Source organism: Corythoichthys intestinalis, chromosome 2 (assembly GCF_030265065.1).
Source record: "Corythoichthys intestinalis isolate RoL2023-P3 chromosome 2, ASM3026506v1, whole genome shotgun sequence".
NCBI lineage: Eukaryota > Metazoa > Chordata > Actinopteri > Syngnathiformes > Syngnathidae > Corythoichthys > Corythoichthys intestinalis.
Window position 1 is genome coordinate 56,014,816 of NC_080396.1, and position 16,805 is coordinate 56,031,620.

General features: G+C 38.5%; 1 protein-coding gene across 2 annotated transcripts in view; it reads left to right on the top strand.

Moving 5' to 3' along the window:
* The first annotated feature begins 443 nt into the window (after window positions 1–443).
* Window positions 444–16,805, top strand: part of LOC130908976 (potassium voltage-gated channel subfamily H member 7-like) — a 38,771-nt gene continuing 22,409 nt past the window's right edge. For both annotated transcript variants that reach the window (XM_057824973.1, XM_057824981.1), the window contains exons 1-4: window positions 444–796; window positions 7,590–7,820; window positions 11,867–12,022; window positions 12,492–12,968. In XM_057824973.1, coding sequence (XP_057680956.1) covers window positions 721–796; window positions 7,590–7,820; window positions 11,867–12,022; window positions 12,492–12,968 — 940 coding nt within the window. In that variant the 5' untranslated portion in view covers window positions 444–720. The remainder of the gene's footprint in view (window positions 797–7,589; window positions 7,821–11,866; window positions 12,023–12,491; window positions 12,969–16,805) is intronic.

A 16,805-nucleotide genomic window follows, 5' to 3' on the forward strand; every position in this document is an offset into this window, starting at 1 on the left:
TGGCTCCCTGAAAAGAAAAAAAAAAAAAAAAACAGGATTGAGCAAGAGTTATAGATATTAGAGCGCTTATTACACATATTTTTTTTTTCTTTTTTACAAATTTGGAAAAAAAAGTTTTATTAAGACCTTATTTTTCAAATTTTGTGATTCTCTGACAGTTGCTTCATATTGCAGGCATTAAATGGTTAAGATTAGGGTGAAAAATTGCTTTTGAGCAAAACGTTCTTTATGAATAATCTGTCAAGCACACCAAATGATATGTCGCTAATGATTTGATATATAATTACGAGAATATTCTTGACTCATTGGAATTTTTGTGCATTGAAAATGAACGTTGTAATAATAATTAAAAAAAAAAATCCTTGCAAAAGACACGCCCACCCTGCGTCCGTCAGCACTTTTTATCCCTCAAAGCACCCCACCATCCCTACCTCCCCAGCCACCAAACCACCATCCATCACTGATAGCATCCACCACCCCACGCCACCCCAAAACCACACGTCTTCACAAACAATGCAGTGCGCCCCCATGGCTTCGCGTGCGCTTCAGCGTCGACACAAAAGATCATTTCGGAAATGAGAAGCGACTGGTTTCATTTGTGCTTGGCACCCGCGTGCACGCGAACAGGCAAGACCGTCAAGCGTGCGTCATGGGTGGTATTTTTTGACCATCATGACTGACTGGTGACAAAAGAAACCAATTTTGTGGAAGGAGAGAATCATGCCGGTCCGGAGGGGTCACGTGGCGCCACAGAACACATTTCTTGGTGTCATTATTCGTAAATTCGAGGGACAAAGTAAGTACAGTGCACAAATGTTATCTCTCTGTATTGTGTTGCATGCTGCGCCCCCAAAATTGAATGTACAGTAAAAAGCACGACTGGGCTCTCCAAGTCTAACATTTTTTATTGTCATTTTAAACCAGCAAGACTTTCTTGCAGAAGCAAAAAATACATTTTTAATGTTGCTCATATTTAATTAGAAAGAAAACACATACCTGCTTAGCAGTATAAGAATGTATTTTTCTGAGAAAACTTTTGCCGTGTTTTGGCACTGCATATTAGTAAATCCAGTCATAAACATATTCATGCTGCTATAGGTCTCTATTCTAATATTATTATCATTGTCATCATTATCATCATCTGTGTCTTCTATCCTCACAAGGCACAACTATTTACTATAATATTGATACTTGAAGGGGCACTTCATTCATTTTGGTTTATTCTGGAATACATGTGCATTGGTGGAGAACAATTGAGTGTGAAAGTTACAAACCAGTTTCCGAGGTACTTCCGCTTTACTTCAGCATTTCTGCTCGCGACTTCCGTTTTACACTTTCTCCAACCAAAACAACAGTGGAGCTGGAGCAGCATTACTCATCAAAGTCCCTCAAAAAAGACCATTGGGAATGCCGCATCAATCTGCCATCATCACAAAACAGGAGGACAATGGCTGAGAGTTGCCACAAACAAAATAGTTTTGTATTTTATTGATTTAATGGCAGTGGATGGAAACTAGGGGTGTGACAAAATATCGAAATGGTGATATATCGTGATACTGAAAAAAAAAAAAAAGAAAAGGCTGCCATTGACGGTGCTCGACGCCGAATCCATTTAGACTGGGAACTTTTATTCATTCAAAACCAGTGCATTCACAGTCATTCGGTCCGATTTTTGGGGCATTTACAGGTCACTTGCTTTTCATTTTAGGACCTTTTAGGTCATTTCCTGTTGAGTTTGAATCACTGCCTATTCATTTGGGTGATTCCCAGGTTACTTCCTGTACTGTAACGCAAAATAAACAGCAAGTGACCCATAAAATGCCCCAAAATCAACAGGAAGTAACTGAAAATCAACAGGAAAATGACCTTAAATGGCCCAAAATTGCTCATTGCCTGGCACTGGCTGCCACTGATGGCCATAGACGTTCAATCCATTTTAAGTGGGAGGGATGGCAGCGAATGAACGAATGTTGCTTGCGGGTGTCAATGATGGCGTCTGGACAGCAGTCAGTTCGGCAGTCTTGCCCATGATTGCGTTTTTGAGTAATGAACCAGGCAGGGGTTTTGAGTTAATTCGTTGATTCAGATGATTAGGTTAGTAGCTTCTTTAGAGTACCTTTTCATGATACGCTGATTTTTTGAGATAGTGATTTTTTGGTTTTTCTTGACTTTTTTGCAAAAATCATCAATATTAAAACAATGAAAGGCTTGACCTACTTCAGTTGTGTGTAATGAATATAAAATATATGAAAGTCTAATGTTTATCGGTGCATTACAGAAAATAATGAATTTTATCACAATATGCTAATTTTTTGAGAAGGACCAGTATACAGTATATCGCCGCTTCCAGGAGTTCACACAACCAAGCACAGCACAGAAAGTCCCGGAGTGTCATCTACGTTGTGCTGAATCCACTTCTGGAGATTCCGTGGGTTCCTCTGGTTTGATTTGGCAGTTTAAAACTTTGTCTACTTCAACCACAATTCATGGCATTCTGTCTAAACCGGAAGTCCGTAGCAGAAAATATCAAAGATGGCGCCGCCCATGTTTCACTCAGGAAACTTGTCTATAGCAAGAAACATTTATGTCTGGCAGCGGCGTCTCGTGCAGCAGCCGCCAACATTGAATGCATTGTGTTCGGCTCCAGTTCTATTGTGGGTCCGAATTTCTGGAGTTAGTTTTGGGAGCAGTTGTGAAAAAATGACAACCTCCATCACCAAAATACAACTTCTGTCGGGTTCATATGTGTTTTTGTTATGTGGACTTGTGTAATAATTTATGGCATGGCAGACGGTCAGCCTCAAGCAGCACCACTAGCACCACTAGCTCGGTGCACTTCGGTGCCAGCCGACGGTAAAAGTGACTACACTTCATGTGCACGGTAAATTCCAAACTAATAGTAGCCAACCGTACACATTTACTTATTGCAACTGCTGCACGAGTCGCCACTTGCCTGCGGGCTTCCTGGCCGCTGCTCACCAAATGGCTGTTTCGGTCTTGCAAAGCTCTGCTGACGAGAGAGATGCTTCTCCTCACATTCACAAAATCACGCTTGCATGGTGTAAGAATTCTGTAGACGTTGGAAACATCTAAACAAGTTATCATCCACATGGCAACAACCTTTGGTAACAAGTTGACATTTGGCACATGAGCTGTGTGTGATTTGAGTACAGCGGACACACCTACAGAGTCTGAGAGCTGATGAAACCTTATCAAATATAGTTTGGATTTTTTTCTTTTATATAAATTTGGTGGGCTTGTTAACAACACTCTTTTCTTTAACCCAAGCAATTATTTATTAATGTTGACTTCCATTAGAGTGTCACTTTAAGTCTTCAATCAATCTTATGTATACTTTATGTTTCTGGAATATGAGCAGAAGCCACAGGAAAACATTACATTACAAAGAAAGGCTTGAGTATGGATTTGAATGCTCAAACTTAGAAATGTGAAGCGGCTAATTGAATGATAACAAGTAAAGGTGATATAATAATAGCAACGTAATACATATAGGTGAAAATCGCCAACTTGAAACATTATCAACTTTCTGGACACCAATACGTTATCTGTAAGCATTACTAAGGTTGTCCCGATTCAATTTTTAATCTTCAGGAGCTCCGATCAACTTGATATGATATTAAGTACTCATTTAACACATTATATTTAACCTAAGGTACTAAAAATACAAAACAACTTTGATGTTTTTGACAATTCTGTCGTTGAAACATTTCAGAGATTTAAATGAGAAACATTCTATTCAACAAAACAACATATTTAAGGGGTGACAATATTGATCGAAAGTGCATCAATCCATATATTTTTCACCTTAGGGTTTAACTATGGGTGTACTGTAAATCCCCAATTTCTTAATATTACAATTAGAGGCGTGCGGAATTTCCGATTCCTAGATTACTCGCGATGGAAGATTCGAGAACGATTCACAAACATCCAAATTCCAATTATTGAATTATACCAGGTAAAGCGGAACTAAAACACAGCGTGGTCTTCGGGACATAATGAGGAACGGACCGAGAGTAAATATCATGTTCAACTCATGCTGCTAGATAAAAAAACAATAATACCTGACTGCGGCCGACAGCCGCTACTAACAACGCCCAGTTGCTAGTTGCTACAAACATACGGCCACATACAGGTACGGTTGATATCACATGTATGGAGAATCAGATGCGAAATGATAGAAGACGGCGGCATTAGAACATGTACTGAAAACTAGATGTGAAATGACAGACTAGGGCTGCAGCTATCTAATATTTTAGTAATCGAATAATCGACTGAAAATTCTATCGATTAATCGAGTAATCGGATAAAACTTTTTTTTTTTTAAGGTAAAGAGCAATTATAAATATACATGAGAAAAAAAGACATTTAATCCAATATTGAACAATTTTCAGTCAATCAATGTCTTTATTTTCGATGTACATTGTTGAAAACAGCCAACAATCTCAGATGTGCTTTCACTCAAAAAACTTCCAGATCTTATAAAAAAAAAACAACAACATATTTCTTACCTAAAAATGTAATTATGCTTGATAACACACATCACTTGAAAAGCTACGTGTTTTTCCCATGTGTTTCAATTTAATTTCAATTTGTGTCAAGCTATTTTTAAGTTCTAGTTAAGTTTTAAGTTAGTCTAAACTGTAAGTACTGATAGGATTTTGAATTTTTGCAGTGTTCAAAATAAATGTATGATACCTGCAGTATTGGCGCACATTAGGGACCAGCGCTACTTGGTGTTTTATTCAGCAATGACTACTGAGCTAAAACTGACAGTTAGCTTTATTATGTTTTGATTTTACACCCTCATCACTCTACAGCGCTGTGTTTTTACAGATTAAATAAAGCCTGTATTTAAGACACGTTAGCCACGCATTGACAGTGGTCATAATCAATAGAAACCTAGCAACCTGTCATTTAGCATCTAGTCCTGAATGCATGCGATATCTATGAGACGCATCAGACACTAACTGCTACCGCACTAGCATCATGTAGTTTTTAGCAACGTCGGCGTGGTTTGTAGCGGCTGTCGGCTGCAGTAAGTTTAAAAAAAATTTTTTTTTATTGCTTCTTCCTCTACGCACGTGACGTCAGCACGTTGTCCCGCATTAAAAGTAGTCCGGGCAAAACGTGATGCTTAGAGCTGGCAAAATTAAACGATTCCTCGAGGTGAATAAAATTACTCCAATCAGTTTTTAAACTCGAGTTACTCGAGTTGCTCGAGTATTCGTTTCAGCTCTGTGACAGACTTGCCGGCGTTGGTAAACAGCCGCCATCTAAAAGCAGTACACTTCTCTAGAAGGCTCTATTGTAGCGAACCTAATGAACTTTTTATCTAAAATACTCCTAAATCTGCAAAATCTTGACTTGAATCTATCTTTAAATGATGAAAGAGTTTTAAAACTTTCACATGTCCAAATTAGACAGAAGGGAAATTACGGAATAACGAGAGCAATTTTAACAACTCTAACGGTTGATTCACAACATTAAATAAATTGAATGTAGTTTAAAGTTAATGATACAGAATGGGGACTTGAGTATTTTATTTACTGTTATTAACTGTTAACTTGATACTGAAGTAGTAGTTTGGTTTAGCCAGAGAGGATTTTTGAACAATTTTGGAACTGATATACAGAACATTAAAAGCTGGGGGGTGCATCAATAATCGATTTGTAATCGAATCCGAGCCTCTGAATCGTAATCGAATCATTAGGTACCCAAAGATTCCCACCTCTAATTACAATATTACATTTGCCCATATTACAACATGTGCCATGATCACAAGAGGCCTTAGATCGATGTAGAAACTCCCACCGAGTATTAAATGCAGGTATTTTTTGTTTTACAATTCTTGGTCTTTGTGCAATTTATTTTATGAATTTGTATGTTTTTAGATGTAAACTAGAATCATCAAAATAATAAATACAATGTTAAAATATAGTTAGTGAATCAACGATATACAAGGACTTTTTAAATTGTGTTACATTTACACCGAAAGCAAAGGCGTATGTTTGAATAGGGACGGTAGGTACATAACACTACCAACTTTTCAGGATGCTTAAATTGTCCCCACCACCTCTTAAGCCACCCCATTTGAATTATATAATGAGTTCCGTAACATAGCTAATTTAGATTCTCTTCCCCTATGCTGCAAAGACCCTACTATTATTAAGTGAATAACTTTCATTATGTTCAGACTTACATTAACCCCTTTTTACTTGCTGAATTTGCTGGCCCATTTTTCCCCTCCCAAATGCACATTTGATTGGCTGATGACTAGACCCGCCAAACACACACATGCACTCAAACACAACCACAACAGAAATACATGTCGGCATGCTGCTCCTCCGCCTCCTTCGAAGAGGAGGGATATTATAAGTTTTTCCTCCGCCAGCAGCAGCAACAGCCACTGTAAGTAATGTGGAAATATGTCAATGTTGTGGAGGTGGCGTACATGCCACAAAGTTTGCTACTGAAAGTCCGACCTACATCAGAGTTAGCATAACCAAAAAATGTGTGAACTTGCTAACCTGCAAAACTCCAGTAGGAAGCTGTTGAGAGAGAAGTGTCCTCCTGTATGCTTTCTACTGTTAACATTATTTAAACTTTGAGAAATGTAGTGAAATCTGCTGGAAACTATAGAACCAGCAAAACGTGAGCAAGAAGCTGATTGGAGAAAGAGGTCCCATTCTGTGTTTCACAGGAAAGTGTTGACAGCAATAAAACAAAACAAAAAAAACATGCTGCTTCGTTTCTTCTTGAAAACGGCTTGGTTTAGAAGGAAAGAAGGGTACAGCATGTTGTGACTTTACACTTTTGAAACCAAATACCTATTAGTGCATTTCTTTATCAACTAAAATGTATTTATTTATTTTCTACATTATTTATTTAAAAAATATTTTTATTTGCAGCCTATGCAGACATTTGTTTTAGATCATCATAAATTAATTGTAATCGAGGTAAAAAGTTCAATTAATACCAATTAAGATTTTTCCATAATTGCTCAACCCAATGTTGCACTTTATGGATGAAAATAAGGGAGAAGAAGAAAGAGAGAATTCTAGCTATGTATTACTCTTGTGGTGAATGACAATGTTGACTAACAAGTAGTTCCATGTATAGGTTAAGTAGTACCCCCCCCCCACCCCCATTTCATTTTTACAAATGAAACACATCAGCATATTCATGAAAAATGCAGCCCTGACCCTCGTTCACCCTATCTGTTTGGTCTTATAAATGTCCTCCCCCCAGGAAAAAGTGTACATACAGGTTATGCTGTTAGAGCATCCCTACCAATGTTGAGACTAATCCTACGCCCTTGCCTGAGAGAAATTTTTACTGTATATGGTGTTACTGCTTGATAAAGTAACATGAAATAATTATAAATAAAGCGATGAAAAAATGGAGCCTGAACATTTGAGTAATAAACTTTATCCCAACAAATGGGTACCTGCCATAATGACAGCTAAACAAAAATTGACCTTAAACCAAATGAAAACTTGACTAAAATAATATCTGTTCAGTCAGACAAATCATTTGTGATAATGACCATTTCATCTTTTTGTTGCCAGATAAGAAATTCATTATCGCCAATGCTTGCGTGCAAAATTGCGCCATCATCTACTGCAATGACGGATTCTGTGAGATGACCGGTTTCTCTAGGCCTGATGTCATGCAGAAGTCTTGCACGTGTGATTTCCTGCACGGCCAGTTCACCAGTCAGTATGCCATCACCCAAGTGGCCCAAGCCCTGCTGGGCTCAGAGGAACGCAAGGTGGAGATCATGTACCAACGGAAGGATGGTAAGTGGCCTACACTAACTTGGTTCAATGGTTGAAGTACAGTGGTCTTTTTGGTTATGTTAGTGTAGATATCTTCAAGTACTCAGGAAGCCACCTTCAAATGGATTCATCAAATGTACATTATTGTATTACATGTTCTTATGTGGTCAGTTATTCTAATTTTACAAATTGTATAAAAACGAAAACATCAAGAGGGGTTTCAATGTCAAATTATTTCAGCTCATAATAACATTTATCTTTTAAGAACTACGAGTCTTTCTATCCGTGGATCCCTTTAAGTATTATCTTTATAGATCGCACATAACGCATTCAAGACATAAAATAACTCTACTGGGTTGCTTTTACTTTCGAGCATTATTAACATTAGCAGCTCTAACCTTTGAGTTTGAAGTGATGGAGTCAATTTTGCAGCAATCATTTGTTGGCATGCTTCCAGAGGACACATGTAGGTTATTTTAAACTTGATTCTATGGCGGAAAGTCCCACACACACACTGCCGTTATGCGACACGGTTGACATGAGTAACGTATCCACTTTTTGCAACCCTGCAAATGCTCCTGGCTTGCCTCTTGGGTCTTGTCATTTGCCCCTTAATGAGCTGCTCACTGTGTAGCTGGGCACCATCCATCCCCAAATGAGCAAGGACTACAAAAGGGAGATTGATTTCACACCCCTCCCAAACAGATTTGATCATTTATTCGTAGTACATTGTATCATATTTCATGATTAGAGTTAGGAGAATTACTTTGCCTACAGTTCCCTCTTTGAATTGATGGCTCCTGTTGGAATTTCTTTTCATTTTATTTATTGCTTTCATAATGAACATTTATAGTTTCATTTTGAAAGGATTTATCTACCCATTCGTTGCTTTAAAATCTAGAATCGTCCCATTGTGGGATGGAAAAAAGACCTATTAGGTTTTATGTGAACATGCTATTAGTCTGCTTGTAACCGAAGTGACATTATGAGGTCAAAGCTGAAACCGTCGCTGTCTCTTTAGACTTTTATACATTATCGTTTTTCTTGCTGTTTTCAAAGCAATTTCTTTTATATGTTTTAAAAATACGAAAGTAGCAGAGATCACAGATTATATCTTGCGGATATTGTTTACTCAAGAATATACGTAGCATTAGCACCATCTGATAGTTATAATAATGTCAATATCATACATCTTATTTGCCTTAATCACAAATATCCAACATCGGGACAAGCCTCCCCCAAACCCTTGTCACTCAGAAGTAGTTCAAGGTACAAGACCACATCTTATGGTCAGTATTGTCTGTCCTCTGTCCACTAGAACACTTCATAACTCCGGTATATCTAAGGAATGTTAAGCATGTGCTACATATAAGTCCAGTATCATGAAGGATTAGCTCTTTGGTGCATTATCGCTCAACACATGCGGTTGCAATGCAACACGAACAAAACACACGTATACAATGTGACTTGTCTCTTTAATGTTGATAACTGTATTATCATAAAATGATGGCAGTACATATAGGTTATGTCAAGGACAAATTTCACGTAGCAAGATGGCACGTAATATTGACTAATTTTGAGGTCCGTCAATGCGAGCACTTGACTGCTGTAATTGTTATGTTTTAAATTGTAAGTCACATGACCTCTTGTCTAACCAGTGTTGAAATGCAAGTAAACATCAATGTGCTTCACCAGTTTTTGGGTGATGCACTAAAAATTATTATTCTTGGATAAAAATAATTACGGAAATATTGTATCACCAAATCTTTAATTCTCCATGCTTAATGGAGCCAAGAATAATCTAAAAATCAAACAATGTGATTTTCTGTTTTTTTCCCACATTCTGTCTCTCATGGTTGAGGTTTACCCATGTTGACAATAACAGGTCTCGCTAATCTTTTCAAGTAGGAGAACTTGCACAATTGGTAGTTGACTAAATACCTTTTTACCCCATTGTAAGTCAGGTGAAGCTCTTGATGCGTTATCTTATCTTACGAAAGAATTTAACTGAACTCTAAAATTAATGGGGGAAAGTACAGTATATACATTATACGGTATATCTACAGTACAGGCAAAGGTTTGGGAAAACCTCATTCGTGCATGTTATTTATTTTCTTGACTATTTACATTGTATATTCTCACTGAAGGTATCAGCTATGGATGAACATGTGGAATAATGTAGTACTTAGTTTGTTTCATATTCTAGTTTCTTCACAATAGCCACCCTAGTTATTTCACAATAGCCATCCTCGCTCTGATGACTTTTTTTGCACACTTTTGGCATTCTCTCGATGAGCTTCAAGAGGTAGTCATCTGAAATGGTTTTTCACTTCATTTGTATGCATTTTCAGGGTAGAATTTCTTGCTTCATCACTGCGTTAGGAAGCATCGTACTTTTTTGCCGCCAGAATGCTAAAAGCTGGTTTATGAGTTGAAGCAGAGTGAGCTACAAATAACCTTCTGTCGACAATAGACGGGCATGGTTTGGCTGTGAGGATCTCCTTTACATGTCAATTTTTAAACTAGATATGAATCAGAACCCATCCTGGGGTTTAATGAGTCATACATTATGAAGTATGGGAAAATTAGCAAAACATTGCCAAAGAGTAGACATGATCTTCCCGCCTGTTAAGTAGAGCAGGGGGTTCTCTCCTGGAACTCACTTTTGCCAAAAAATCACTTTTATAGAGATCAGAGCGCGTCACATTTTTTTAGACATCAATTCAATTCAAGAAAGATTTCACTGATCTCTGAATTTATTTCTGTTGCCAAAAATGTTTTCAATAATCATATATAGACATAAAATATAGCACACACTCCCATCTCTTGAATTGAGGTAGTAATCTGTCTTCTGCAAGGATTTTTTTTTTTTTTTTTTAATCTGGATGCAGGTCAAGTCCTGCTGCAGACAAAATAAACTGCAACTGATTGTTGATACTCTGTATCCTGACTACTGTCAAGGTGCCCTTGAGTACTGGCACTTAAAGCCTGTCATGTCCCTTCTACTTTTTTTTTTTTTTTTTTTTTTTTTTTATTGCTCATTTTGCTATTTTCAACTAACACATATGGATGGAAAAATCTTATAAAAGTCAATTGTTTGTGATTAGCTTATTTTGAGCTCAATGTAGACATTTTCACTAAACCTCCAGACCAGAGGTGGATAGTAACGCGTTACATTTACTCAAGTAACTTTTTGAGAAAATGTACTTCTTAGAGCAGTTTTACCATGAAATACTTTTTAATTTTACTTGAGTAGATTTGTGAAGAAGAAACACTACTCTTACTCCGCGACTTGAAGCTACACTAGATTTGTTACATTTTTCCGCAATGTTTTTCTCCACTAGAGGGCGCTCAGGCTCTTTGGACGGGTGATATTTCAAGTGTTATTCTGGTCTGAATTTGATGATTTTTGCGTCAACTTTTTGGACTCATAATATGCTCATGTAATCACTTATAGTACAGTACAATAACAACAGTTCATATAGATGAAGATGTACTAAGAAAAACATACCATTATTTAAAGAAATTAGACATTGTAAGCAGTTACTCATGCTGTTACTCATTACTTGAGTATTCTTTTCAACAAGTACTTTTTGACTTTTCACTTGTCCAGACTGCCAGTCGTTCAAATTTACCGCCTGCAGAGGCGTTCAAATTTGTCCTCTGCAGAGGAAATTGTAAAACCTGACATTTTCTCACACACTAAATACAATTGAATAATCGTATGTTAGATAACATTTAGAGTTTTGCAATATATGAAATATAAAGGGGTAAGGCTTTGTTGCATCATAAAAGTATGTTCCCCATGGGTGTAACATAGGGTGTGTTCGCCTTTGTTGCTTGGTTTTTGGCATTAGTGACTGCTGAGTTTGAAAGAACAGTGAATTATGAGCTCTATACATCCTACTTTACATTATCATGAAGTAGTTTTTTGTGTCGTCTATAATAGAAATTGTGGAGATTTGTATATGTAGGATTTTAATCAAGGCTCATACTTAAATGGCAAACCGTGTTGATATGATATCTGACAAGTTTTAATATAAATGATTTTATCACTTTTTGGTCAGGTTCAAAGTTCTTCTGTGCCACACACATCATCCCAGTTAAGAACGAAGAGGGTGTGGTCATGATGTTCATTCTTAACTTTGATAACATTCTGGATGTGGGCAGCAGTGACTCAGTGGAGAAGCTATACCACGACTACCCTTCTAAAGCTGACCAGCGTAAGTGAAAATATGGATAAAATGCTCACAAAGGGTAAAGCAAGGAAGATTATAAAACTTGATATTTTGGAACCACCAATGGATATTGCATGTGAATATAGTTTTCGATCCATTGAAATGGCAATAACTTCGTTTCTGTCTCTTGGAACTCTAAAATTGCCTTCTTCTGTTGCTGTTTTGAGGTACACCCAGTCTTGTATATCTTTAATTGAGAGCACTGTGTTCTCAATAGGATTAGGATCAGAGGCTGATGATGATTGATTGCAGATTTGTAGCCACAGCTTCAGTGGTATTTTGTATAGTGTGAGTTGTTCGTTTCGATTGTTGTCTAGCCTGAGAATTTCTTTATTGCAGAAGGCACAATGTAATGTTCATACATGAATTGCTCACTTTTTTTGTAATTAAATGATGGATTACCTGCCACTTTATTGCATTAACCATATGATGTTACTTTGGTCTATTTCTCCAGGCAAAAGGAGATTCTTCCATTTTCGTTTGCCGGTTTTATCACTTCTGGGCATTAGCAAGCAGTCCCTGCCTCAGGAAGACCCTGATGTGACAGTGGAGTCTCCTTGCCACAGCCTTGACTCAGTGGCAATCTGCAATGACAACCTCACGGATGCCCGTGAGAGCTGGAGTCCCTCAAACCCCAATGATAGCAACACCCTCATCACCCCAAGCTTCTGTTCCACACCTGTGTCTTGCCCACTGGACCACACATCCCCCAAAAGTCCTTGGGAAAGATTTTACCAAGATCCTGCCGCTACCCAAACCTATGACAAGAACCAGGTGGACACAGTGATTGTTGCTCCATCTATCCCAGGCCTCACTCCAACTGCATCTAGGGAGAGTGTATGTAGTATTCGAAGAGCCTCTTCCCTCTACAACATTGATGGTTTTAGATCAAACTCCAAAATGGGCTTCAGGGATCGACATTCCAATGAAGGTGAGACACTCTTGTTGTCCATTAACCATGCAAGACTTAAAGGGTAACTTAACACAATTTTATTCTTCACAATAATCACTTTTATGCGACTACATGTCAAAAGATGGCATTCTGACCAAAATGCCACTACAATTAAACAGAAAAATCCTTAATTTTAATACATTTCAGCAGGCTGACATTCTGTCCAATACAGCCCTCTGCTGTCAACAGACATTAACGTCATGACGGCGTTGATGAAACGTGAATGTTACACGACCAAACTCGGAAACTAGGTTCACTGTGTATATACCATGACAACCATCACCATAGGTTGATGTTGTGAAAAGTTGCCGCATTTGGGTTCAAACATGATTTCATCGACCCAAAGTTATGTTTATGTAGGATTCTGCTTAATGATCGATAGTTGGGTGGTGTCATGACAAACCTCACATTTGGCACAGTCCTTGTCCTCAGTTTTTAATTCCAAACTGCTGGAGAGTCTTTGAATATTTTCGGTGCAGGTAGCGTTAGTTCCTTTAAATGATGGTGCAAATCTAAGTGTAAATGTCTGTTAGTCTATATACTGTATGTGGCCTGTAAAATTACTTGTGACCATTTCAAGTTTTAGTCTGCTTTTTGCCCAATGTCAGCTGGACCAGGCCCCCATTCCCTGTGACCTTTATCAGAATAAGTTGTACAGAAATAGGATGTTTTGAATCGAGCACTCTCTGCGGTTCTCATCTCACGCCTGTCTGAATCAGAGCTTCACTTTCTTCTGGGACCATGAAATGTGTCTGGTGCTGCTCTCTGCAGAGCTTTACTTCCTTCTGGGACCATGAAATGTGTCTGGTGCTGCTCTCTGGCTACTTGAATGAAAAAAGTGGTGTTTTAAATCCAAGTTGTCAACCGCCAATGACTTGAGGGTGTGGGGAAACTGACACGATATTCTGCTTGGTTGGCCTCACAGATTTGCTACATAAAAGTAAGGAAATTAAAACTGTTTTAAAAGGATTTATGATTTGAGCAAATTTAGAGTTTGAAGAGCTTAAATTGAGAAGATCAGCAGTGAGAGCACCAGAGGGACAGCAGACATTATAAGGGTAAACAACACCTTGAGCGTGTACATTACAGCGGAGAAACTTGTTCATTAAAGTGAAAATTTGAATTTTTCCAATGTGTAATAGTGGAGAAAAATGTAAATAAAAGCCAACATTCATCTGAAATGGGCTAAATAGCTTTTGTCAGACATCTTTAAATGTCAGTGATATTTGAGCCAATCAAATACAAGTATCTCAAATTGTCCCACCTACTCATCACGCATTGGCTACCCACTGTGCTATATGACGTCAATGGCCCAGACACACATGAATATAGCCAGGAAGTGAAGCAAGCTCATTGAGTGTCAGATGTAGAAAGGCTGCGACAGATTACACACATACAGTAACTAAAATGAGTGTGTGTCAATTATTTCAGCTACTTCTTACCTTTTGCGAGAGTATCAGTGCTTATGTGCTTTCCGCACGTAGCGTCAAGTTCATCACAGAATTCCTGTTTTTGAAAGCGGTGTCATCAATGTTCTCTCTAATTTTTCATGTGTCTGAGCAAACACACAAGCTCCCTGAGCACACTGTGGACCACGGTGAGCAACATCAGATGTGTACATGGTGGCCACACACCAATATCACGTCTGTTCACGCCCTCTAGTATTTCTGCTGCCCGTAAATTATCCAGTAGTAACAGCATTTAATGATTAATATCCATAATTTAAAAAAATCTCAATAAATGTCACTAGAATACACACATCTGACTTAAATTGTAGCTTATTTTTCATGTCTGGCCTTTTCACTCTCCAATGTCTGTACACTTTGTCCAGGTTGATGGCTTCGTCTGCTTCTTGTTTTGACTTTATGCGCATCAGCAGGTCTAGATGTGCCACTTCAAGACGATTTCTGGATGTTTTTTTGATGTGATTCATTAAACTAAATCCTCTTTCACAATCTGCACTGAAAGCTTGAAAAGTAGCACAAATGTCCACAAGCTGTGAGATCCTCTTTTAGCTACTCACATCTAAGTGTTGCCGCAACCATATCTGAAAATGTGCTGATTGACCCCTGTTTAAGTTTTGGCTTCACTATGTACTTGAATTCTGCGTATTGACTGTTAATGGCCTCCATAGACTGTGGGTGGCGGAGAATGGCCTCATACTTCTTCGCCAGTGTGGCAACATCTGCTATTCCATAGTCAAAAATGATGTCTGAGCTCAGTGCTTCAATGTCAAATGCAGAGCACTCTTTTAACTCATCCTCTGGAAACGAGCATCCATGTGCTTACTAATGAAAAGAGTAATCCCACCAGTATTTCTGCCATCAGCTGTTGAGATCCCTATTGCCTCTTTGACACAGTCACTCCACTGTACACCCACTGTACATCCTTCTCCATCAAGTATTGGGAACGCAACTTCTCAATCTTTGCTCTAGCAAAGCAGTGTCCTTCCATCATAGTTAGATTGCGTCTTTGTAAAGTGAGGCAGAGTTGTGCTAGCTCACCCAAAAGATCTCCCAGAGCAGTGACAGTAACTTTGAACATTGAACCACTTAGCTTTTTGTAGCAGCACTTTGCCACTGGACCTCTGTTTTCTGTGAATTCTCTTTTGCAGGATTCTTGAAGCACAGTGTAGTTCCTCAGAACAGTATTGACAGCTTGGTGACGCGACAGCCATCACACTTCGTTCAGAGGCCTGAATGACAGTGTATAATAATCGAGTATCTTTGCTAGGTCCTCCATTTTGCCCGTCTCCACAGTGGACCGAGAGAAAGTGGAATACACAGTTCTAAGAACAGTTTCCACATCTGGCCTCAAAGGTACATCTTTCCAGGCATCATCAATACCCAAGTCCTCTCTATGGGTCACACAATCTTGTTCAGTTGGGTGTGGTATTTGGTGCAACTCCGTTGTGTCCTAGCATTACTGAGGCACCATCGGAGGTCAGCATTACCATTTTTTGCATGTCCAGTCCATGTTTGGAGTAAAACTGAGTTATTGCCTGCACAATATCCTGGGCAGCGCATGCTGTCAGCTGGACGATGCCACTGAACACAATTTTATAGTTAACATCATTTTCCTGCCTGTATTTAATATATAGGACTAGCATTTTGTGTACTGATATGTCAGTGCTCTCATCTACTATCAGTGTATGCCAGGGTGCATTTTGAACACTGCACATAGTCTCATTCTCCACTATCTCATTGATTGTGTTTAAAAAATCAAAGGCATAATTTTTGTTTCGCCAGCTTTCTGGTATACTCACATACTTTGCCATGTGATCGTGGATTTGTTTAACTGATAGCATTGATGCATTCATTTTGATGGCAAGTAAAATATTGTCAATGAGAACTTTAACTTGCTCTGGGTCAGATTTTGTTTTGTGTGACAGATCGTTCCTCTTCTGTCGGTCTTTTGCATTCTCCAGCAATAATGTACCAATCCCCTGTCCGATCTTTAGTCTTCGTACATTTTCAACAGCTTTCAAATGATTTTTCTGCTGAATGTGACGCCTGAGGTAGTCCAACTTCCATTCAGTCCACATTTTTCCCTCTGAAAACTCACTTGGTACTTTGGCTTCGCTGCATGTTTTGCAGAATAGACCTTTCTCACTCGAAAAAGAAAAAACATCACGTAGTTTCACCGCTTGTTCTTCTATTTGCACATGCTCCGACAGCCATTCCATCTTAAATTAGGATGACCAAACGTCCTCTTTTGCCCGGACAAGTCCTACTTTCACGTAGTATCCTCGTTGTCTGGGCGGTTTAATAAATTCATAAATATGTCCGGTTTTTATGATTTTTCACGGGACCAATT